Here is a 24,684-nt window from a genome sequence, read left to right as displayed (position 1 = left end):
TGTCTCTACCACTTGTAAACAGAGTGTTCAGGAATTGTGCATTTAGTGCATTAGCTGTGGAGGAGCAGCTTGCCTTTCGACTTCCTTGTCCAGATCACTCTTGGTGGTTATCTCCCCATTCACTGGCTTTTCCTTCTCACAGGAAGCTTAACACTTCTGCTAAAATAAACATGTCAGACTTTTCTTTGGAGTCCTCTTTCCAGCATTGAAACCCACTTTAACTCCAAGGGCAGTCAGGGGAGTGATTTGAGCTGTTTCAGCCATCATCATCTCTGTGGCATGGCAGACCACCCTGACAAAGCCTTCATTCTAGCCTTGATAGCCACGTTTTGTTTTCCTGCTATTATATCAGTCCCTCTTCCTCCCTCCCTTCCCCCAATTCTATCTGTCTCTCTCTCCCCTTCTCCCATTCCCTCTCCCTTTATACCTTCTACCTTCTCTTTTTGTCTCCAAAATTTGGAACTTTACCCACTCCAGATCATCAAAGACCTGTAGCCATGGTTTAATTTTTACTGATGCCAAATGCAATTAAATTCTAGAAAGAAAATAAAGATGGAAAATGTTCACCATGAGCTAGTCCATTCCGCATAGACTGACAGTTGGGTGAGTTCTGATCTCAGAGGCTTATTTCCAAAACCTAATTAAGCTATATTATCCCTACAGCCACTGCCACACAGTCTTACTAATGAGCTGCCATCACTATGTGGGCCCCAAATAAGGGCACAGGAATCTCCACCCTCCAATCCCAGGCATTCACCAAGACTCAGAAGGTGTGAGTGATAAGGAGCCTCAGAGGCAATTTGGTCAGACCATCTTTGGACTCAGCTCCCACCCATTTGCTTCCCAGAGACCAAGCCACTCACTTCATCAGGAAGCACTGATAGCCCTGGTTTTACTTCTCAAAGTCAACGAGAGGCTTGGTTTTGTGGACTGGCACTAATACCCTAACGAGCCTACACAAAGACTTCTAAATGAAAAATAAAATGGTTTTTAAAAAAGATATCTTTAAAGAATTCTTCTAAGTAATTCTATTCAGCCTCTCTTTCTCTCTGTAACTTAAAGGAACAAGGATGTTCCCCAGGAGCTCCAGCCTGGACTTGAATGATGGCTCTGTGAGAGCAGGCAGTTAGTTAGATGCAAGCAGGAGAAAGGGGCCAGCCCATCACCAAGGAAGATTCCTCCCTGGCCAGCTCCTAAGCCCTCTCTAGCTCCCAGTTCCATAGTCAAGGACACCTAGATTGTCAAGAGGCCCAGGACCCCAGAGGTTCCTGATTACAGGGCATAAGCAAGGTCCGAAGATTTTTTGCGAAATTAAACCCACCTCATTAAAATAACATCTAAATCTAATTAGCATTGTGGTTTTGATGCCCCTAAGGCTTCCCTTACATACTTATGGATAAGGTGCCTGTGCACTGAGAAAAAGGTTATATAACCTACAGCTGTCAATCAGAGGACAGAAAATGCAGGGCAGGACTTCCTGCCACCTTAAGAAAAAATAAAAGCCAACCTAACCCCGATAGCAATGCTGCTTCTGCTTTGCAGACAGGCCACTCTCCACCCTTCTTGAGAGTGTATTTATGCTTTGCTTAAACTCCTGCTGTTTAAAACTGTCCTAAGTCTGTCTCTTGATTGAATTCTTTCCTTTGAGAAGATAAGAATTGGGGAAATGCAATGTGTTCCACCAGTAACAGCTCCACCACTCACTTTGCGATATTGGGCAAATGCCTCTTCCTTATATAATACGAGAATGTTATAGTGTCTACAACATGGGAGATGGTGTTATGAAGACTAAGTAAATTACGGCCCATATAGTATTTAGGCCAGTGTTAGCTTGGTATTGGTGTTCATTAATTTTTAGCTCTTGGTATTCCTCCCCACTTGCAGATAAAAAAATTAAGGTCTGGGAATTTTGAGTCAAAAGCATGAATTCAACTCAAAGTTCCTACAGCCAGCTTATAAAATTTATAAGAGAATTGTGTGGACTGGTGCATCATGCACCCTAACACTAAATGCAAGACTAACATTTCAAAATGGATAAAGACTAATAAATTGGAAATTCAAAATAAGGGATGAGGCTATTCTACATGAGAGTTAACCTTATTACCTTTCTTTGTACCTCATAATTTTCAGAAGTAACAAAAATTTCCTTCTGATTAACATTTATGTAGCTTTCAGTGAAGTGTATTTGTAGTTATTTTCAACTGGGAAAAGCAATACAAGGTTTCTTTCTACTATAATGTCTTCAATAATGCCCTTGATAAAGAGTCTTAAGGAATATATATATAAAACATATATTCTTCTGTTCAGCTACCAAGTGCTTCAAAATCAGTTATCCATGCAGAAAACATGATTATGCTGACTGAGAACAATTAGTGTTTACTGAACCAGGTAAATTAATCATGGATCATAAATCAATAAATGTTTTTTAAAGATAAGCCCAAGTATTACTCATGCAAAGCAGCAATCCTTTTCCCTACGAAGTGAACAAATAAAAAATAAACTTCACTCTACTTTGACAAAACAGTTTGCCATGGCTTACTGAACTGGAAACATAAAGAAACTGATCCAAGAAAATAACCATTCTATTTCTTTTTAAGTGAATTACTTTTAGAGTGAGCCAAACATTGAATTCAGCTGTTGCCCTTTTGTACTATAACTCCAATTTAAATGTGCAATGTATTTCTATATCTATATAAATGTGGTGAGCATTTAGTAATATTTATAATCATTAAATACAATGCTGTAAACCTGAAACTAATATAATACTGTATATCAACTATATTTCAATAATTACATAACATATTTCCATTTAACTGATTGGACAATGACTACAGATCAATCTTTTAACAAGGAAGAGTCAAGAGAACACATGTACCTTCAGAAGGTCACTTTTGTGAAATAGGACTCATAAGGACACAGAACTAGACATGGAGCCCTAACCACATATGGCTATTGAGGACTTGATATTGGGCCAGTTTCAATTAAGATGGGCTGTAAAGGTAATATATGCACCAGATTTCATAAATGGAAAAGTTTTGAGTATGGAAGAAGAAAAAAAATGTAAGATATCTCACTTTTCAAAATAATACATTGAAATCATAATTTTTGTACACATTAGGTTAAATAAAACATTAAAACTAATTTTGCCAGCTTCTCTTAAATTTTATAATATGGCTACTTTTGTAATATTAAGTATGTGCCCCAATTGTATTGGACAGCTTTGGTCTAGAGCCTCATTTACTCCATCACCCTTGTGGCTGAGCCCAGAGTAATATACTAATCCTCATTTAGAAGTTCATAGTCACCATAAAGGTCCTCAGCAACAACACTGTTATCTGTCATTTGCCCATATTCACTGTTCTAGGTTCTTTCCACATATTAATTCATTTAATTCTCCCACTGACATACACAAAACCCATGTGACATGAAAGCAGTTTTCTGAGTATCACTGTTGTTGCTGAAATTCTAATGAGAAAGATTCCATAGTTAGTTGTGGAACTAACATCTGAACCCAAATATGACTCTATAATCTACATTCTTAAACACTACACTATACTGTAAAAGAAATATCTACAACTTGGCAAGAAACCAAAGGATATGAATAAATATATCAGCAACTGGTAATATCCAAGTTCTCAGAGAAGCATTTCTGCTATTGTTATTGATTACTCCAAACGTTAAAACAATCAAAGTATTTATAAAAATGTTCTTTTAGGCATAGTGAATGAAATCAGAAAAGAAAATAGCAGAATTTCATTCTGAAAAAAGCATTTAAGAATTACAGGTTACACAATTGCATCATCATCTGTAATGACCAGGAGGGAATTTAATAATACCTCAAGGTCCTTTCTTCTAAAAGTATGGCATTTGCTCAGATAGTTTGTAATACCTTTCCAAAATCTGTCAACATGGCAAGTCACTTTGGGTGGAGAAGGGAAGCATTAGAGATGTAACTAGAACAGAGCTCAGGGCCAAAAGGCCAGTCAGTCCAGGAATGCAGAATGGGGAGGAAGGCACGGGAGAAGGGAGACCACGAAGGCCATGGCAGAAAGGGGCAGCTGCACCTGGACTTTCTGCTTAATTTATTTACAAGGAAGTTTATTGCTCTTTACGAATCTATGCATATTGTCATATTAACTCACAGTTTTTCATCTGTAAAATGCGGAGAGGACATTACCATAATTTCCACAGGGCTATGAGAGATAATGATGTAACAAAGTGTTTGGAGCTCTTTCAAAGGGTCATGATTTACCATTTTACTAACTCTTCCCTATGATTTTCCAGGCATTGTGCACTGCCTCGTCTGCTAACGGAGCTAGCCCATGTCCACCCCTCGAAGAAAACCAAAGAGAAGACTGCAGAATTGGGAAATAGAATTGGAAGAGCAGATTATTTATGTTACAAAAGGATTTTAATTTTACTAAGAAAATTTCTTTAAGCAGAATCGCCCTAGTGCACCTGCAATGTGAGAGTAATCATGGTCATAACTAGTCAGTGTTGTGCTCAAATACTTCAGAGGAACTACATATCAGACTGAGATCTACAGACATCTTAGGGCCTGCTCTCTGTTTGAACCTGTCAACTGTCCCTGCAATCAGTCCACATTCTGTGTAGGTTGACAAAATTTTGAGGAATGGAGCACAATGCCATCAGTAGGGATTCAGTGCGGATTCAGGTGTTCTGAAATGGTCAGAGGAGCCTTAAATTAATATGTTCTTAAAATGCATATATTTCTGGAGAGGCATTTTCCTACTACCAATCATAACTTAAAATAGTGACACAGCAAATGGCTGCAGGTGCTTGCACCACCTCCTTTGAATGGAGCCATCTTTTATTAGAATTAGTCTGGCACAAAGAGCTGCCAGTCAATTTCAGAACATTCCTAATTATTCCTCATTCTCCTCCCTCTGAAATTGGTGGTGCACACCCTCAGTGGAGTTACTTTGGTAGAACTAGAATATGATGTTCTGAAGCAGGTAGAGAAATGCCAGAAGCTGCCAACAGCTGAGACAATCAGGATGACTCATCTGCGTTTGAAAAGGAGGGTTAGTGTTCTCCATAAAAACTACCTTGCAGAAGTCTATTTTTTGAGTTAAGTGACAGTATGCCAGTGGATCTAAATGGCAGTATGTTAATAGGTCTTCTTTGATATTGCTGTATTACCCTGAATATCAATTTTCTCCATAAGTATCTGTATCTTCCCCACTCAGACTGGGGTTTGGAGATAGCACAGTGCATGGAAAAAGTATGTTGGAGGAAGTTGCTTCTCAACTGTGTTTTTAAGACAGGGTAGAACTGGGGCTGGCAGCACTGGGAACAGACATCCAAACAGCTGCAACCATTTGAACAAAGACAAAGGCCCAAAATAGATGCTGTGTGAACCCTTGTGGAATGAACGAAGGAATGAATACACAAAGAGCATAACAGATGTGATAAAGGAGACAGAGCATTTGACTCGGCATGAAGAGAAATTAATTCACAATATATTACCCTGACCAGCTCTATGATCAGGGCTAAGTCATTTAACCTCTGTGTGCTTCAGACACTTTATCTGTAACATGGGATAATAACCTATTTGTATCTACTTAAAATCTATTTTTAAAAACATCTTTAAAAAAAAAAAGAATTCTCAAAACCTGAAAGGCTCAATTATCAAGAACCATCAGAATATGTCCAGAAACATCTGTATCCAGTCTGGCATCTGTATTCAATGTTCATGTCATACAATAAATCCTTCCAAAAGTTTTGAGTATATAGTATATGCTAAATGAGGGAGGGAAAACATCACTGGCTTCATGAAATCTCACATGAAAGAGACAGAAATTGCTCTAAAAATACCTGCTTGTCATTTCTGCGATTGTTTATACGCTCAGTTTGGAAAGTATGGCAAGACTCAGTAGTCAAGTGAATAACTTGCACCCAGAATGGAAACCCCCCCAAGAGTCAGAATTGTGCCTTCTCAACACTGGGCATCTGTGTGGGTGCTGGGCCACAGGACTGAATCAATCAGATGAGCTCCTGGTTATAGGGCTGGGGGGTGGCAGGGCTGACACAGGCAGTGAACCACAGGCAAATGGGAAAAGCTGGGAAGTGAGAAGTGCTGGGAAGCAAATGATCAGGGCTATGTGAGGAAGAGGGCCAGGCCAGGCCAGGCCACTTGAGCGAGGACGCACCTGCACAAACATGAGTCTCCAACAATGCTGTGTATCTGTGGTGGGGCCTAATATTCCCCCCTCATTCTATCTTCCATGAGGGGCAAGAAAGCATTGTTCCATTTCTATGTCCACAGATACCATCTCAGCTCCTCTATCTTCAACACTGCAATTCATTATGCAACTTGGAAGTTATTGCATGTCTATAATTTAAGCTTTATAAAGGGTTATTGTGATTCAGTATGGATCATTGTTTTACTTTGCTTCAAATAAAGGTACTGCTGATTTACAAAATAACATAAGACAGATTTTGCAATAATGCATCCAGATCTGTGGCTTGAACTATGATTTTAATCAAACACCAAAGACTAACCAGGGGTATAAACCCCTGAGGTGGGTGAGTTCTTATAAATATATTTCTATTGTCTCCTGCTCATTCATTCCAAAATATATATTGGACATTTACTTTGAGCCTGCCTCTGAGTCTGGCATTAAGAAACAAAACTAAGCAAAAACAAACATGCTATCTGCCCCGTGAGCACCCCTTTCCAAAGCTAAGCCCCACCTGTGGATTCCAGTGCCTCTGGCTCCTCTGAAGTATTGTTCCACCATTTGTCCTCTTTCTTATATGTCAAAATTCAGAGCTGGGGCTCAGGGCAATGGACTCCTCAGCATATTCCATTAGATCGTTGAGGATAAAATGAAAGTACCTGTGGCCAGGATTCTCACCTGGCCCAGGTTGGCTAGGTCACTACACACATGTGAGCAATACTTTGCTATTGACTCTATATAAAGAGTTCCACCCAGAGCTCTGGGAGACATGGTGGTAGGGCTGCAAGGCTGCAGGAGAGCAGAGCAGAGGCTGGAGTGGTGGCAGTGCCGAGGACAGAGGCCCAGAGGATGGCTGTGTGGGATGACTGTGCAGAGAGGCCCAGAGGCAGAGGCAGAGACTGGCTTGCTGCGTGCAGACTCTCTATGAGTGGAGGAGATTTTAGTGATTGACCTGCCACCATGGAAATAAAGTTGGGTATAACCCTTTCACCCCACGAATGTTCTACTGTCATTTCTTTGGTCACACTGAATCCATAACGAACTTGTCGGGGGCTGAAACTCATTGGCAAGACAATTGTTTTGCTCAGTGACCAGGTACCTTTGCTTCGTTACACAGCCCCCACAAGTCAGCACCTCTGTCTCCTTATGCATGAGGCCCCTCCTAGCTTCATTCCCCTCCCTACAAGCTGAGAGTACATGGCCACACACTTAGCTCCTTAATAAAATCCAGCAAAGCCCAGGCCTACATGGCACTACATGGCTCCTCCGTGTCAGCTTGGGAGCTAATGAGACATGCAGCTTATGCTCCCCAGGAATGTGGAGATGACTGCACACCCAGTCATCACCCCTACCAACTCTTAAAACTACCTTCCACTGTCTCTTTCCCTCAAAACAATTTCAAGTCCTCCCAGACTCTCACAGACCCTGGCCCCTGCCCCTCTGTACAGCCTTACCCAAACTGCCTTCTGCACACCACTTCGTGGGGAAAATAGATGCCCACAGACGCATGGGGCCCCCAGTGTCAGACCACTGCCTTTAGCTGTCTGGTTACTGTCAGGGGAGATCCCTCACCTTGGAAAGGCAGGAAACTTGTCCACCTGGGCTGGCTCCCAACCCAGTTCAGCTGCTTGCTGTTACCTATGATTCCTTTTCTTATGTCTTCAAATTCCTCCTCTTCACTAGATGTGTGCTATTGGCCTTGAAATATCCTCCCTTCTCCATTTTCAATAAAAAAGGCAGAAGAGGAAGAGAAGAGGAAGACTAGGACATAGAAAATAAAAGAAAACAGCACAACAACTACCGTAAAACCCTCTGGATCCTCACATGCTTTTTCAGATAAACATCTCCACCTTCACAGCCAAACTTTACAAAACAATCGTTCCTGTTCTCTGTCCCATCTACTTCTGAGACTGCAGCATTCTCACCTCCATCCATGTGACTCCATCACCTTCAAGTCACTAGGCCCAGTGGACCCGTTCAGGCTTCATCTTATGTGGTATCTCAACAGTGGTCAGCGGAGTTCACCATTCCAGACTTCCAAAAATGCTCACTCTGTCCCCTTGGCTAATATACCCAAGGCTCCATGGATATCAGAGGAGCAACACTAGCAAAGACCAATAAAGATGTAACTGTCGTCCAAGACAAAGAGGGCAGGCTGACTGGGATGCGATGGTGGTGGGAGACCAGGGCCTGCGTGAAGATGAGGCCCACTGCAAGACAGGGAGGAGGAGAGGCAGGGTCGCTGATCCCTCCCTCTCCTTGGCTTTGCCTCAGTGCCCCGCACCCACCATGCCTAGCCACATTCTGGGTGTGGGGCTCCGAAGATACAAAAGGCCCACACTGGCCCTATGCATAAATTAAGGCAAGGAAGAGAGAAATGGTCAACATAAATCTCACCTCTGAGTAATTCACAGGCATCTCCCTGCAAGTCAGCATGCCTGCTTGTTGCTGTTTCTCTGTAGGGGTTTGACATTGTCAGGATTAGCGAGAAGCTTCCATTAGGAAGGTAATCAAAATTCTAACAAAATGGAAATCCTATGTACAATGCTGGGGTAAAAAGAGAGGTGCTCTTTCTGTACTGTTCTTCTGGGTGCTTTGCACTTTACTGTCTCCTCCTGCTGCCATTTGACTCTGACAGCCACCCCTGAGGTTACACCCGTGGGTGAGGAAGTCAAGACTCAGGTTAAATGATTTGCCCAAAGTCACGTAACTAGAAAAATAAACAGAAAAGAGTGATCAGAACCCACATCCCGTCTGATGAGGGGAGATTGGAGGGGCAGGGGGGGAGAAACAAATAGAGAGGAAAAGAAAAATGTACCCACAACCTCAAAGTCACAAAGCTGAAGCAAGCAGGGCGTGAGCCGGATGCTGTGCCACGTGCGTGGTCCCCTGGAGGCTGGGGTTGAAAAGCAGCAGAGCAGTGAATCTAGGCTCAGTGGGGCTTATCACCACAATACAGGAACACAGACATCCGCATCCGAGGTGGGGCTGTGAAGGAGTTCCCAACGAGATGCTGTGAGCTCAACAATGCTCATCTGAGGCCTTGACGTGAAAACTCACGCCCCACAGGTGGGACACCTTGAGCCCAAATGTATAAGATTTACCTAAACCAGAAAGGAGCTGTGTTTCTGTAGGCAAGCACTGCGCTGCTTTTAAGAATGACACTGCAAAGAAACTTTCATGAAGTATTATGTCAAATATTTGTTTTCATACATATGATCATTGAAGCTTATAAGGAAGATTCAGTGTCAGCGAGATGGTTGTCACAAACAGCACCCGCTTTATTGGAGCTGGGCACTATGTTTATGTACCAACAACAATGTGGTCACAGGAAATAAATGTGTTTTGTTTTTCTTGCTGAAACTACATCTCTCTTTCCAAGTAATTGCATCTAACCATGGTGCTTCAGTAAACAAGAGTCACTTTAAGAACATGCCCTGTGAATAAGCACACAGCTTGCACTGGCAACTGCACGCAGTCGCTCACCCACATCTGTTCATTTCCCTCTCATTCAGCCCTACTTCACTGCCCTGCTAGGAGCTCAGAACTCTTTATCTTATAATTTTTCATGTCATTCCTTTAAGAAGGCAGAGAGAACATACCCTGTACACAGCAGTTTATCTAGCTTCCTTCTCTTACTGACCAAATTCATTGTATAGATTTTTCTTTCACTCTAATGTTACATGGCTAGGAAGTACTTGGAGGGAAATGGCCCCTTAGGTGCTGCCCCAGAAAAGAAAGATGTATAGAAGCAGGAAATCCATCTCATCCAGATGCACAATAAAGATGAGGCTCTCCAGCTATTTTTCTCTGTTCTTTAGGAAATGTTAACAAATTCCTGTCAGCATCTATGAAACACACCCGTATCCAATAACCGACATGAAACTGGGCACTTACAACTTACTCAGGAGGCTTTGCTTATAGAAGTGATGACATGTCAGGCCATAGCTTCCTGAGTAGGAGTGACACCCCAGAACTCAGAAGTTCAATCCTGTTTGAGCTGGAAACCAGTCAAAGACCAAGGGCAGCAGAGACTGTGGGTCATTCATTACGAAATGATACATTCCCTGCTTTTGTTGAACGTACCATCCATGTTCAACATCTGTTCCCAGGCCACAGTAAAACCCTTTTGCCCTGACTACTCAGAAGACAAGGGTCCTCCTGTTCCCACACTGCCACCCCAGCCCCGTTTTTTTCCTATGGATTGTATTTCATGATGATGTATTACTTCTGCCGGAAATGAGTAGTTCTCCAGCAGACGCATATAGTCACCCTATAAAAGGAGGACTACATGCTGAAAGATCATCAAGGTTGCAGCCAGTTCTGCTGACAGCTGAAAACCATTATACTGGCTTACCACCCAGGCAGGGCCAAGATGGAACAACACGGCCTGAAATTTCCCTCTGGCTCACAAATCTGAACTCAGTCCAGACGTTCCTCTACCTTCTCCCCTGCCCCTCAGATCAGATAGCTCACAGGGTCTCTATGACAGCTTTCAAACTTCTTCCATGTGGGATCTAGGAAAGGTGTTGGGGAACATCAGGATGAAGGCATTTGGTCAAAAGGATCAAAGGTAACCCTGCCAAGGTACAGCTGGCTGAGAACCCAAAACACTGGCCGTCCAGTCACCTGGCATACAGGGTAGGGCAGATCGTTTCTCTGACAGCTGGGGCCATGCTTTACTGGTGCACCTATACATGCAGCTTGGGGCTCTAGGTCTCCTCTTCTACAAATAATTGTCTAAATCCCTTATCAGTGCTGAAGGTTTAATAAATAAATGAAAGCAGGAATCATTGTAAATATTCAGCCAAAGTTTGTCTATGATCAGGCTGCATCGAAGACTAATGCCGGCATTTCTGGAAAGTACAAGAATTGACCATTTTGACTACATGAATGGTATTATCTTATAGCTAAAAAACAAAAAATAAAAGAACCTGAAAACAAACAGCTCTACATGTAAATACACGGCAAAGTCAGCAGAACCATGACTATGTCATGCCAACTTAGAAACAGAATTAATTACCAAATTAATTGCAGAATTAATAACCAAATGTTATGTTTGTGCTTTTCTGCATGAGTCATGCAATATTGTCACCTTTTGCACTGAAGAGCTTTGCTGACCCTGGTTTTTGATTCTATGAAAGATGGGGGCTTGTGGCCTCAGAGCAGAGGAAATGCTTACTGAGCATTTGTTGAATGCATTTGGTCAGAGTGGGCATGGCCACTGCTGCCTGCCTTGGATCCTGTAAGTGAGAAAAACCTCTTTGTATATCTTCAAAATCACTCTATCTCTGCATTTTTTCAAACTGACTTCGTTCAGCCTGTGGGCCTGTGGGGCTTGCCGGGGGCTGGGTAGTGATAACGCCATTCAGCTCACCAGCTGCAGTAGGAAGGGAAAAATGTGCTTTCTGCAAGTGGTTATTCCAGGATTTCTGAGAGGGAGCCACAGCCCACTATCATCATGCTTGGAGTTTCTCTTTCAGTTCAGAGACATAAATGTTTATTTGGGCAATTAATGAGCCAAATGAGATTGCAATACCAGACTGTACCTTAGGAAAAAAATCCCTTTCCTTGTACAGCAGAGATGACAGATTGAGCCCAAGTCAAAACTCAGAAGGGTACATTTGAGCCCGTGGTTCAGGGATCTCCAGGAAACAATGAGGATGAAAATTGTCAGTCAAGGGGCAGAGCAGTTGGGTTTCCAGAACTTAAATTAGTTTCCTGATTTTCCATTTTAAACACTGAAGCAGTGTTTTTCCTATTCTAATCTCTGCGAAACAAGCATACGGACACAATCCTATGACAAAACAGCTTTGGTGACACAGCCTTTAACCCCGTAAGACTTCTCAAGACCTTGACTATGATCTCGGTCTTTAGAGGAAGAAAAATATTTTTAAAAGCTTAGTACCAGTGAAAAAAGGGCACATCTGGGCACCATTTGCTAATCTTCAAAATTAACATTCTGTGTGTATGAAACATTTGCAATGTGCAAGACACCATGCTATTGAAAGCAGCTAGCAGCATGGCTGTCCAAAAACATCCCCAGACTCCTAGGCCCAGCTACCTGACATAAGCAGTAATGGGCAAGGGGATGAGAAAGATATTTTTACATTATTATTGAAATTCCACAAAACTTAATAGAAATTCACCATCTGTAAGACCAAAATTTAAATTAAACATGAAGTAACTTCATTGTTATTAAAATTCATGATCTCAGGATAATTTCATAGAATATCACTTATTATATCATGGCAATGTGAACTTGTGATTACTTAATAAATGCAGTGTCCTCAGAAGACAATATTTATGTATATCTACATATCCCATGTAGGGTATAATAGAAGAGCTCCATGGTGGTGGAAAGGCTGATGACACCCACATGACCTCTAAAGACCTCTGACTCTAAAATGTCCTAAGTCCTAATGACAGAGGGAAAGATAAAATGCAGGCTTAGATACAACTTTAATAGTGTACACATGATATTTGTGGAGGATGTTCCTCTTGCAGACAGAGAAGCTGTCTGCAGCGGTAGAGCTCTTACCGCTCTCTGTACTCAGCACCAATGGGAAGATGGCCTAAAGTATATGCTTTCTCCCCCTGGTCTACTTGACAGAGACTGCCCGTCCTTCCCATACAGAAGGGACACACAGTTTGGTCTGGGCTGCACCTCTTCCCTCTTCTAGAACAATCCTGTGGAGTCCGGGATAGCACACTGCGCCTCTAGCAGGGCAACCACGTGCCCTAAGCCTAGAAAATCGAATGCATCCTTTCCCTGCCTCGGTGATGTGTTCAGAGATGGCACAAAACCTGGCTTCTCAGAGTCCTCCCTTCTACCTTTGCCCAGAAATGCCAGGAGAGAAGCTGTTTATTTTTTGAGATCATCAACTCCATTGTCAATAGCTGCTGTCAGGGCTAACTGTTAGGAGAAATCTATCATGTAAAGAAATCTTACAGCACTGTTCCAAACCGTCCTTACCCCTGCAGTTTGTTGGCTCCAGCTGCAGGGAAAAGCTCTAACTCCTTTCTCAGGATCAAGATCTCAGGATAAAATTTACATGAGGTTTATTAGCAGTAATCTTAAAAATATACATATCTATATGTGTGTGAATGTATACATGTCTGCATATATTTCAATATATACATATATTTACATATAAGTATATATGCAAATATATGCATAGCTATACAAGTATATATGTACATGTTCCATGTATAATAGAAACATGTATTTTAAACTCTCATTTCTTCAAAAATGACTAATCCAGCAGTAGTTACTTTAAGATAGTGTGTTTGTGTGTGCGGCTGTGTGTGTGTGTGCCTTTTTAATATTTATACACATTTTAATTACTTTATCAGAGATAAGGTCTAGAACCAGAAAGCAATTAATAAAAAAAAGTCTAATAACTGAAAAAGATGTCACAAAATCTACAAACTGGTTACAAAACCAAGCACTGACTTCCTTGGGGGGAGATGTCAGGTCCTCACCCTCAACCCTGAAGCAGAGCTGCTGGTTCCAAGCCCCAAGCCATTCCCTTCTCCTCCGCAGGAGGCAAGGAGCTCCTCGGCTTCGGCGTCCTCCTGCCCATGTCACGCAGGGGTGAACTCCTGTCTGAAAAGTCTCTGATTATGCTGCTGGACACTGGGCAAGGAACGGGGTCTGTTTGCCACCACTGAACCCCCAGAATAACACTCCTGGGGTCACCTTACTTTGTGACTTCTCATTATGGGAAAAAAACAAATTTTCCACATTGTTTAAAGAAGTTCAGTTGGAGTTTTGTCATATTCACAGCCCAAATAATCACAACTGATACAAATCCTCCTTCCTATTATTTGTTAGATGGTTTTAATAAGTTTGGCTACCTACTCTGCAAGCCCAAAATGTATTCCAGGAGTTAATTAGGAGGAAATGGAATGTCTCTGATAAACATTATTCTAGGAACAGAAAGTCACAGCTGATGGCCTGGGAGCAAGGAAATAGAATTTAAATTATTAAAAACAGAAACAAGAAATTAAAAATACAAAACTTGGGGCCCCTTAGTATCAGAACAGAGAATCCTACACACTCAAAAGCCCAAAAAGGAATCATTATACTAAAGAACAGATTAATATTGAGAGAATCTGTTTAATTTCCATCTTAACTCCTAATTTTAGAAGTTTTTTGCTTAAGGATTAAATCAAGTTTATCTGAAAAAGGAAGAAAAAGAGCTCATTAGAACCACACATTCACTGAGAATTTCATACATCCTGTATTTTACTCTGCACATGCCAGAATATATTGTCCCAAGCCGCTTGCACTCCAGACACCGTTTGTGCTCAGAGCCACACTGTAAAAAGTGGTTAGTTCCCAAGGACGTTCCACAAAAGCCCATTTGACTTCAAATGGCCCCCAAAACCTGTTGGAAACTATGGCAGGAATTAGAAGTAAAAGCAGCATCTACCCACCGGCAGCTACAGCACTGCTCCAGAAGACAAACCCAGGTCATCTGGCTCAAAACAAGGAGGTCCTTCTTAAAGCCATGCCTCAGCGAACACCTACCCCGTTAGCTGCCTGCCCTGCTGTGGGCAGACAGCCTGGGCTAGAGAACAGACCATGGTATGGGTGGGAAACCAGAAGACATGACCTTTAACAGCTCCAATTCTGTTTTCAATTTTTCCATGTCCCTGTGGGTTCTGGGGGGTCAAAATAGGCTATGAATGGCAGTTGTTGTGTCCCTGTAATTTTCTCAGTCACCACGGACCTCCATCAGCAAAGAACCTGAAAACAGGCCCTGTCTCACAGCAGGGGTGCTCCCTCCTTGCCAGCATAACCACTGGGGCCAGACTCCCCACTCCCCAACCTACTGCGAAGGCTTAAGGATGTCACCCCAAAGCAGAGCAGGAGCGGGCAGAACACCTCGGTGGCCTCGGGGGAGTAACGAGATGTGTATACAATTATTAGCTTCTCCAGCATAGCCTTGGATTTTGACCCTGACATCTTAATATTCCCAAAAATCTGGATCAGCTATGCCTTGAAGACTTTTCTAAGAGTCTTACTGGTTGAAATTAGTGAACACTTCCTCAGAACACTGCAGGAGGGCTTAGACCTCCTTTATAGTACCTCTCCCATTCTGCACTGTACTATAGATATTTGTGGGCACATCTTATCTCTCCTACTAGGCTGTAAGATCCTATAAGGCAGGATCCATGAAAGCCGGCAGAAATTAACGTTTTCCACCTGGGCACTGACAATTTGGTTGAAGCAACTGGACAAGCACACCAACGATGGATTTGGAGGGAGTAGCTTTCATCCAGCATCGATTCATTCATATGCAGTGAGCAGGCACAGTGTGTCTGCTTTGTGTGCACTGTGTGGGACATGGAGTTGGATTCTTGGGGAGGGGGTAAGGTGAATAAAGGTACACGGAGACTTTCCTCTCCAGAACTTGAGGTTACCACCTCTTCTGATCCTCAACATCAATTCAAAGGTACAACTTGGACTCAGGACATGCCTGGTCATCCAAAATGCATGCAACTATGTAACTGATAGTCTGGGCGTGGAGTAGCAAATTCCTATTCTTTGCCACTTGACTTTGGAAGTTCAGACATATATGAGGGTATGATGGCTTTATCCAAAAGTGTCTAGAGATAGGGTGGGACAGGCCACATGAGATGTCACTGTCCCTGCCCATGGAGGTTGGGGAGAGAAGCCCGGCATGAAAGCAGAGGACATAAAGAGTGAGGAAAAGCAGGCAGCGTGTCACATCTTACAGAGGACATCAACACAGAGCACAGACCCACACGGAGGCAGCCCTCCCAGGTCTGGACCCCAGCTGGCCTCACTACTTGTGTGCCCTTGGGCATTGCTGAACCTCTGTGTGCCTGTTTCCTCATTTGTAAGATGTGGATAATCACACCTTTCTCATACAGTTGTGATGAGGATTAAAAGAGTTAGTTCAGATAAAGGGCTCAGAACAGTGTGAGCAGTGAGAGTTGTGACATTGTCGTTGTCATGCTGTGACCTGGACTGACAGCAGGACAGTCTCACCCACACCAGGAAGGTCAGTCCCTTCACTGTAGAGACGCAAAGACAGACTCTCAGCCAACATGACCATCACTTCCCGGAGAATGCTGACTATCAACCTGGGGGTCCATGAATTTCCAGGTCCATCAGACCCAGCAAGGAGGCTTCCCAGACATCAGAGAACCATGTGCCCCAGTGAGCAGGAAATGCAGAGGTCTCCCTTCTGGACACTCTGTTTTGCTTCAGGACACAACATAAGTCCAGTTCCCCAAAGGGGACTTCCACAGTGACACCCCTCCGCTTCCAAACATCTCCAGAACTGAGCGAGTCCGCTTCTGCTTCCGCATTAGCTCTGACTCTCGACTTCCCACCTGAGCCCCTGCATTGGTCTTCTGATGGCTTTTAGTCTCCATTTCCCTGCTAATCCATGATCCTTATAAAACCCAGGCCTTATGAGTTCATTTCTCTGCTCAGCTATGTCTGGTACAAATAGAAATACAAATGAAAACAAAAATGACATGGAGTTGTCCCACCGTCAGGATTATGACTAAAATTAAAGTCATAAATGATAATATCCTGTACTTTTCAAGGGTCTGGGGAAGGAGATTCTCACACAGAGCTGGTGGGAGTGTCTATTAGTGGGGTCATTTTAGAGGGCATCTGGGCAGTGTGGACTAAAATTTAAAGTGCAACCCCCGCTGATTCAGCAACTAGAGGGCTCCTAGTTCACCCACGGGAGCTTCCCTGTGGGGGTGATGGCGGCACTTCAAGGGCATTCGCTGAGCTTTGTTCGGAAGAGAAAAAACTTGGAAATAACCTAAATGCCCATTGGTAGGGAAATGGCTGAACTGTGAGATGTCCACCTTCTGCAATACCATGCTGTATTAAAAACAAGAACTATGTCTAGATTTACTAGTTTGGAAAGATGTTACATAACAATATGTTACGGGATAAATTGCGTCCTCCCCCCAATTCCTAAGTTGAAGCCGTAACTCCCAGTACCCCAGAACAGGACTGTATTTGGAGACAGGGTCTTTAAAGAGTAATTAAGGTAAAATGAGGTCATTAGGATGGGCTCTGAGCCAATGACTGGTGTCCTTACAAGAGAAGTGATGAGAACACTGACACACACAGAGGGAAGACCACGTGAGGACATGGGGGAGACGGCCGTCCACATGCTGAGGAGGGGGCCTCCGAATGCCCCAACACTGCAAACCTTGATCTTGGGCCTCTGGCTTCCAGAATTGGGAGAAAATGCATTTCTGCTGTTTAAGACACCCAGTCTGTGGTAGTTTGTAGCAGACCTAGCAAACTAATACATGATAGCAGGTATTTATTTTCTAGGGGTGTGTGTGATATGTATAATGTATAGGAAGCAAAATGGAAGGGCCCAGAGCAGCCTGATAACAGTGGTTACCTTTGGGGAGGAATTAGGAAAGGAGCTGGGGATAGTGGTTGAAGGGAATTTTAGTTTTAAAAATAAGGCTTTAATTCTTATAATAAGAAAGTACTCATATATTATTTGTATACCAATAAAAACAAAAACCTTTCACGGCTCTCCACTGAATATGGTAGGCAAAATGCTTCACCACTTGGACCCCACAGTCTTTATAATTTTATTCTTACCTACTCCCATCCCCCAGCCCCCACACACGTATTTGCCACACTAGACTAGCCCATCCCTCCAAGGGCTCCGTGCCTCTGCTGTCCCCTTTGCCTAGAATGCTTTTCTCCTGTAAGACTGGTTTGCTGATTTCCACCCTTCAGAGCCCAGCTTGAATGTCACCTGCTACAAGTCTTACTTGGCAGATTGTTCCAAGCCACTTTTCTCTGTTCTTCTGATGTCTTATTCACATTTGTGTTCCCTGTGCCCCATCAGTGCCTGCAGCCAAGTAACTACTCAGTAGAAGGTTATCAAGGCATGGAAGGCTGGAATGTTTTCTAGAAGGTTACGTTTTTAACCAGTGTATTTCCAAGGGCCCACATTTCATTCTTTGTATATTAAAAGACTCCCTAGAGACTAGGACTGTAATGCTGACATGAACAAGGTCCTAGCCTTTAACTGATTCTTTAATACATCAGGGACAAATATATTTCTGGGCCAGCCAAGTCCCATTTGCTTTCAATCCTAATGAACTCATCTGAGAATGTATTGCAATTTATTTTAAGTTCTGTGCCCTTAAAGGACTTCAATTACTTAGCCCACAATAGGCCCAAATCAAAAATGCCTACTGACCTGTGACTGAGAGGCCCTGACCCCCAGGCCTTACCTCTTCATTGGCTTGGGGGAGCATTCCCTCTCCAGGCTGGAGGACGTATGTTTCACGTGCATTGTGTTGTAGGAAGTGTGAGTATAGTCATTTTCGTCGCTGTAGTCAGGACCAAGCAACGTCCGGGCCCAAGTTCCCATGTCGTAAGGAGGAAGGGTTCCTCCAAATTCAGAGGGCAGAAATTCAGGATGTATTAGCTGGTGGAGGCTGTTCAGATTGTTTCCATGCAGGAAAATCTGAAAGACAAAAATAATTAGCAATAAAAAATCCAAAATACATGACCAAGTACTTAATCTAATACACAATTTAGCAATGACAAATTGGATGCACTGCTGGTGATCATAGTATTTAAAGAGGCATTCAATTTTGTGTCTGTAACTTAGTCTTCATAAAATATTAATTTACTGCTCAGAAAAAGGGCTGAATTAATAGTTCTTAAAATAAAGTTTATGAACAAATTGGGTATTATTTGGCCATGGCCCCAATTTATACATAGAGTCATCTCTTAATTATCCCTGCTGACAAAAAGAGTAGTAAGGTAGACCATCCAAACCCAGCCATGCTTCACATGCATCTCCATATCGCCCGGTCAGCCCCCAAGAGAGCTTTCCTTCCTCTGCACACCCCCAGCCCTCCATCCCTACCAGGCCTTCACCAAGTGATAGCCTCTTCCTCCAACTGTCCCAGTGATATCTACCCCTTGGTTCTCCTCCCACTGCTCCCCAATTAATTGTATTATCTACTGACTTCTATTTTTTTCTTATTTGTTCATTTATGTCTTGCTTCCCATGAGAAGAGAAGAATACTCAGGGAAAGGGATGGTGTTTTGTTACTCTTTTAATACACTCCTGGCTCCCAGGGAGATGTGGGAACTCAGTCAGTTCTTTCTTAGTCAATGGAACTGAAGACTGTGCCTGAGAATTTATTGTGGGGTATTTTTGCAGCCATTTTCCATTTATTCTGGATAAAGGGCTAATAGCTAAACAAGTCTACGTCTTCTATACATATAAGAGATGTACAGGGGATAAACAGGTTAAGCAGGGAAGAAAACACCCACAAATTACAATTGCTTTCAGTCAGATCCACAAAGTGGATAAGCTGCAAGTTGATAGTCACCATTGCCTGCAAATTAGGAATTGACTCCTCAAACCTTATTTAAAGTGTGTCTGGATAATGACATTGGTTCCCACACTTGCTTATGTTGCAAGTTGCATACACATATGTATACCCAAATATATAGGAACATAGATCATACATACACAGAGGTACACATCACCCCTGACAGTTAACCATGGTGAAATGTAAATTTGAGTCTTAAAATACATCAACATAGTATAACATACCATAAAAATATTCTATTATACTATATACTATATAGAATACCAGTGTATAATAAACATTTGCTACCTTGTTCTGCTTTATTAAGATTTTTAACTTAGGATGTAATGACATCATTTGAAGAGTAGGGGGACAAAAAACTAAGTGTTCAGAACAATACTTCAGAACAATTCTTCAGAACAATACTGTTGCACTTCAGAAAACAATGTATGATTTTTGACATTGGATTGGGTATGACTGAATTTTAATAAGAATTATTTATTTTAAGAAAATTCATGAGTTCTGACTTTTCAAAACACTTTTCAGGAGGAACTGTAGAATTTGAAGCATGGAAAAGCTGGATATTAGCCCTGGTGGTTAGATCAAGTATTTGTGCCCACCCACGCAACACCTCCAATTCTTTAAAGGACAAAGAGCCTTGGAAACTGGCCCTCTCTGCTGGTGGTCCTGTGGGATAGAGGATTCAGCAGGTAGGGGGCTGGACTCTCTACTTGTCAGATGCTGCGCCCAGAGCTCTGAAACTCCCTTAGGTAGTACTGCAGCAAGTGTAGATTGCTTTGAGGGAGACAATCCCACTGCTCCTTCCTGAGGAGATGAAGCCAGAGGGAAGCCTGAAGCCCCATTAGGAACAGTCTAGGATACTTCCCTATCCTTAGCACTGTCCTCAGACCCAGACAGATTTGCACAATGCTTCAGAATGTCTCTGCTTCCTTAGGCTGATGAGTTGTGGCTCCTAGTTCCACACTTGATTGGGTACAGGGGAGTTACCCCTCCCATACCTTATTGCACTGCTTCCTAAGGACCTGGAAGCATCTGAGGTCTAGGAGGTAAGGATACTGTGGAGTGTGTATGTGGGGACAGGGTCCCTCATATCCTCATTCATTCTCCCCCGAATACTCAGATCTCTTTCCCAGAACAGGGTCCCCTGGGCCAAGGGACATAAGTAAAATGCTAGAAGAATGACTCTGGTCACTTCCCTTGAAAGGTGGTGTTCCTAAGCCAGGACATTGCTGAAATCAGAAAGCTAAATGGGAGCTAAGTGGTAAGGAGAAATAAAAGTCTTTACGTTGCAACTACATGAGTGGCATTATGCTACATGCTTTCATTTAATGTCTCATTAAATTACCCAGAAACTATCTACCATGAGTGTTTGTTTCTCTGTTTTACAAATGAGGAAGCAGAATCAGAGTGGAAAAGGAATGTTCAGTTTCTCAGCTAATAGGAATGCCATGAAAAAGCCCAGCTCCGACAGCAGATGCCAGCTTTCCAATGTCATCAGCTGAGGCAATTAAGATTTTAAAAGGCTTCTCCCTCAGCGCATTACTATTTCCATTGAAGGATGCTTTCCCAGCTTGCAAGGTGATGAAGTTGGAAGCTCTGACCCAGGAGCCAAGGGGGGAAAAACTGAATCATAAACATTCTTCACCACAACAATACATTTGCAGGACACAATGCTGGCTATTAAAATATCCCAGGAACAGGAAGCTGCTCGACCCCCTATCTCCAGTGAGCATTTAGAATGATGTGGGCATCTGGTATTTTTACGCCTTCAAGTTTCCTTTGGTATGTCACTGGGATTCTGAAAATAACCCAGTTCTACTAAATTATTGATTAAATCCAGGCCATTTGCAAACTCCAGCTGAGGCTCAAATGTTCTGGGACTGCAGAAAAGCAGAAAAACCAAAGTAAAAAATAAGGAGAGAGGGAGAGAGATTGACTGTGAAGAGGAGGCACAGTAATGGTCCCTCTGTGAACCCCCCAGCCCCACTGTTGGGTGTTTGTTTTCATTACCCGCTTCCTGGTCTTGTCTTTCAGGAATGGCTTGATGAGCGTGTACAGCGCATGAATGTACCAGGGCTGATTGACAAAATGGACTCCTCCGAAGCGAGCAGGAAAGCTGTCCTGGGTGGAAAGAAAGACACAGCAGTTAGCACGAGTTCCAGGGGAAGCCGGGCTAGCAGCTCCACGCCCCGCAACCCCTGGTTTCTTCTCTGACCGAAGCCTTACCTGGCCATGGGGAAAGAAAGGCAACACACTGACTGCCTAGCTATTAAGATTGTCTCTATTCTCCTTGTCCCCTTTCTCCCTTCTGACTCCACAATTTCAAAAACATGCATAGGTGCCAGGCCTGAATTTTCCAAGTCACAGCTCTATGACTTCTACATGACACAAGAGTGTGTGTGCCCCGGGTAGCAAGGGAGTCGGAATTCTGGAACACTCAGTTGCCTTAGGCAAACAAGATTTCAGCCCCCAAAAGCTCTCAGGACAAGCTGGCCCTTTTACCCTTTTCTCTGCCCTCCAGCACTCTGCACCCACGTTATCATGACAAAAGCTGAACTTTGTGGGTGAGCTAGCCAGGCTGTGAAGGAAGGCAGTGGAAAAGGATTTCAAAGGATCTTAAGAGATGGGGCTCTCTGGAATCCACCAAAGTTTGATGTCATTTACCAGCAACTTTTTTACAAATTCCAGAAACTAGCTCCTTACTTTATCCTGGGGCTCACACAATAGGACCCAGGTAAAAAATTACTTGTGAGTGGCTGGGCTAGTTGATTTCCTTAATTGAGGCAATATGGATCTCTTTTTCAGCAGATCAATACATTTTGTATACAACAGGAAATGAGAGCATTTTTTCAATGGTTCCAATTTTAGAATCCAGATCAGGGCATAAGCTAATGTTTTAGAAGCCAGGAAGCTCATCTAAGTGCTAATTAGATCCACAAAATAAGGGGCCTTAACCGTAAACTCTGAGCTAGTCCCGCAGCACCAGGTCTGGAGTTCCTGATGAATGGCTTCTGCAGATTACATTACATTAATGGAATTAAAAAAAGAAGGAACATGGAATGTAATTTGAATTGCCATGTATGCTGGTGATCAGGTTGATTGCAACAATCATTTTTGTAAGATGCTAGCAAGATGAGATGAAAGCAAAAGGAGCCGAGCAGTGTGAGCTAGCAGTTGAAGCAGCTGATCTCTGTAGGTGTACGAAATACCTTCTTTGGGTCATTTTTAGTAACAAGGGAAGAGGGCTATTAAGGGCTATTAACCTTTTTGCAGAACCTTTTGAGTCTTCAGGATCCCTGGGCATCTTCCTCACTGAGACCTAGTTTCCAGTGTAAGTTCATGAAACTGTGCTTAAGGGTTGACATTTTTAAAAAATTATAACAATTTTTGTCTCTGTCTAGACATTTTACAGAGTGCAAAGAAATGAAGTCGATGGAAAGCTAAACTAGACAATTTCAGTAAAAGGTCTTTGTTTTGTATGGCATGTATTTTTTGTTTTGTTAATTTTATTTTAAAAATGTTTAATGAAACTCCAGATAAGGTTGGAGGGACCATTTATACTAATTTGTACATTTGCCATTATCTGCCACTATTCTAAATCTGATTTCAGAGATGTGAAAGTTCTTAATAAGGTTGTCTTTTCTCTTCTAGGTAGTTAAGTATCTAATCACTCTTTTGTTCCTTAAAAAAGAGACCATCCCCCCCCCCCCCCCAATTTTTCCTTTCCAAGAAGTGTTAAACACTAGCCTCCTTCACTTCTGGTTCTTTTGAACTTGTTATTCAGAACTATAATTCATTATCCCACACACTAAACCTGGGTTCTGAGGGGCTAAAGAAGAACCAGAGTAAAGGGTTTCTCTATAAAATCAAGGCTTTACTGTCTGTTTTAGTAAGACCAATAAAGGTTTTTGTTTTATTGAGATCTATTGTGCTATACACATTTTAGGTTAGTAAAGTGACAGAAAATTCTGTAAATAATACTCTAGAGGCAGTAGGCAAAATCTCAAAGAAAACATCAACCTTACAAAAATATCTGGAGAGTCATAGTTTTAGTCTATAGAGGCTCAGTCGTCAAAGACATCAACATTGTCGTCTATTTGTGTCAGAGGAGGTTGAAAAAAAACATACAGGGCTGAGACCTTGTCAGTTCTCCCTAGATTGGCCCTGGCTTTGAGTGTACCAGCTTGAAGGCATGAGATTTTACTGATCTCATCCAGGTCAGCCAGTGACTATGTGCAGATAAATGCATGTAAAATCCCATGCCTCAGAGTTCTGGGTTTGGGCCAAAGTGGAAACAGAATGACGCTCCTCCAGGGCCCTACTATAAAATTCAAATGAAAGACCTTGGTGTTTAATAAGGAAAATGTGCAAATATTCTGGGCATATGCGAATGAGCCCACTGCATTATTAATAATGGTGTGTGTGTGTGTGTGTGTGTGTGTAGTGTGCAAAGGGAAAGATGGGGGAAGGGAAAATTAGCAAAGAATAATACCTATCATCATTTATCGTGTTGCCTGGTCTCATTAACAAATTGCAGATGGAGACATTGTCTCCCTAGATGCCAACGGAGTCCACCACCTCAAGGAGGTGCATTTCTGAAGGGACAGAGCAGCCCTATGTCAAGATGGTAGGCCTTGATTCAATGGCAGTGTGATACTTTCTCAGAGTTCTTGTAAACTAAAGAGTATGTGCTAAAACATACCCTACGTTCAAGAAAATGATACTAATTCCTGTACATTTCATGCCTTTATCAGTAAGAATATCACTTCAAATTATAAACATACACAAATCATAAAATCTGTCCCAGTTTATTTTAAATTAATTTATTTCCTTATGATGAAAATAATACACCTTCTAGAAAATTAAAAATAGATTAAAATATGTTTTGAAAATTAGGAAATAGAAAACACCAGAAAGAAGAAAAGGAAATCACCTCTATTTCCATGGTAAAAGACATACTCTTAATACTTTCTGTCATCCAGAAGAGGCTATGTTATGTTTTAATAACACACAATCCCTGCCTTTTATCATTTAAAACTATAAAGATTTATTTCTTGCTTACACAGAATGTCCTTGCTGGGCTCGCAGGGAG

At 42.4% G+C, this 24,684-nt stretch overlaps 1 protein-coding gene across 1 annotated transcript in view; it reads right to left on the bottom strand.

Moving 5' to 3' along the window:
- CLVS1 (clavesin 1) overlaps nt 1-24,684 on the bottom strand; it is a 146,662-nt gene that overhangs the window by 3,779 nt on the left and 118,199 nt on the right. Inside the window, exons 4-5 of the mRNA XM_073229589.1 lie at nt 21,603-21,713; nt 18,474-18,709 (exon numbers count right to left, since the gene is read on the bottom strand). Of these exons, the coding sequence (XP_073085690.1) occupies nt 18,474-18,709; nt 21,603-21,713 (347 nt within the window). The remainder of the gene's footprint in view (nt 1-18,473; nt 18,710-21,602; nt 21,714-24,684) is intronic.

The sequence above is a fragment of the Manis javanica genome, chromosome 2 (assembly GCF_040802235.1).
Source record: "Manis javanica isolate MJ-LG chromosome 2, MJ_LKY, whole genome shotgun sequence".
Classification (NCBI taxonomy): Eukaryota; Metazoa; Chordata; class Mammalia; order Pholidota; family Manidae; genus Manis; species Manis javanica.
The sequence above is the reverse complement of the archived record's forward strand: the minus strand, read 5'-3'. Positions and strand labels throughout refer to the sequence as shown.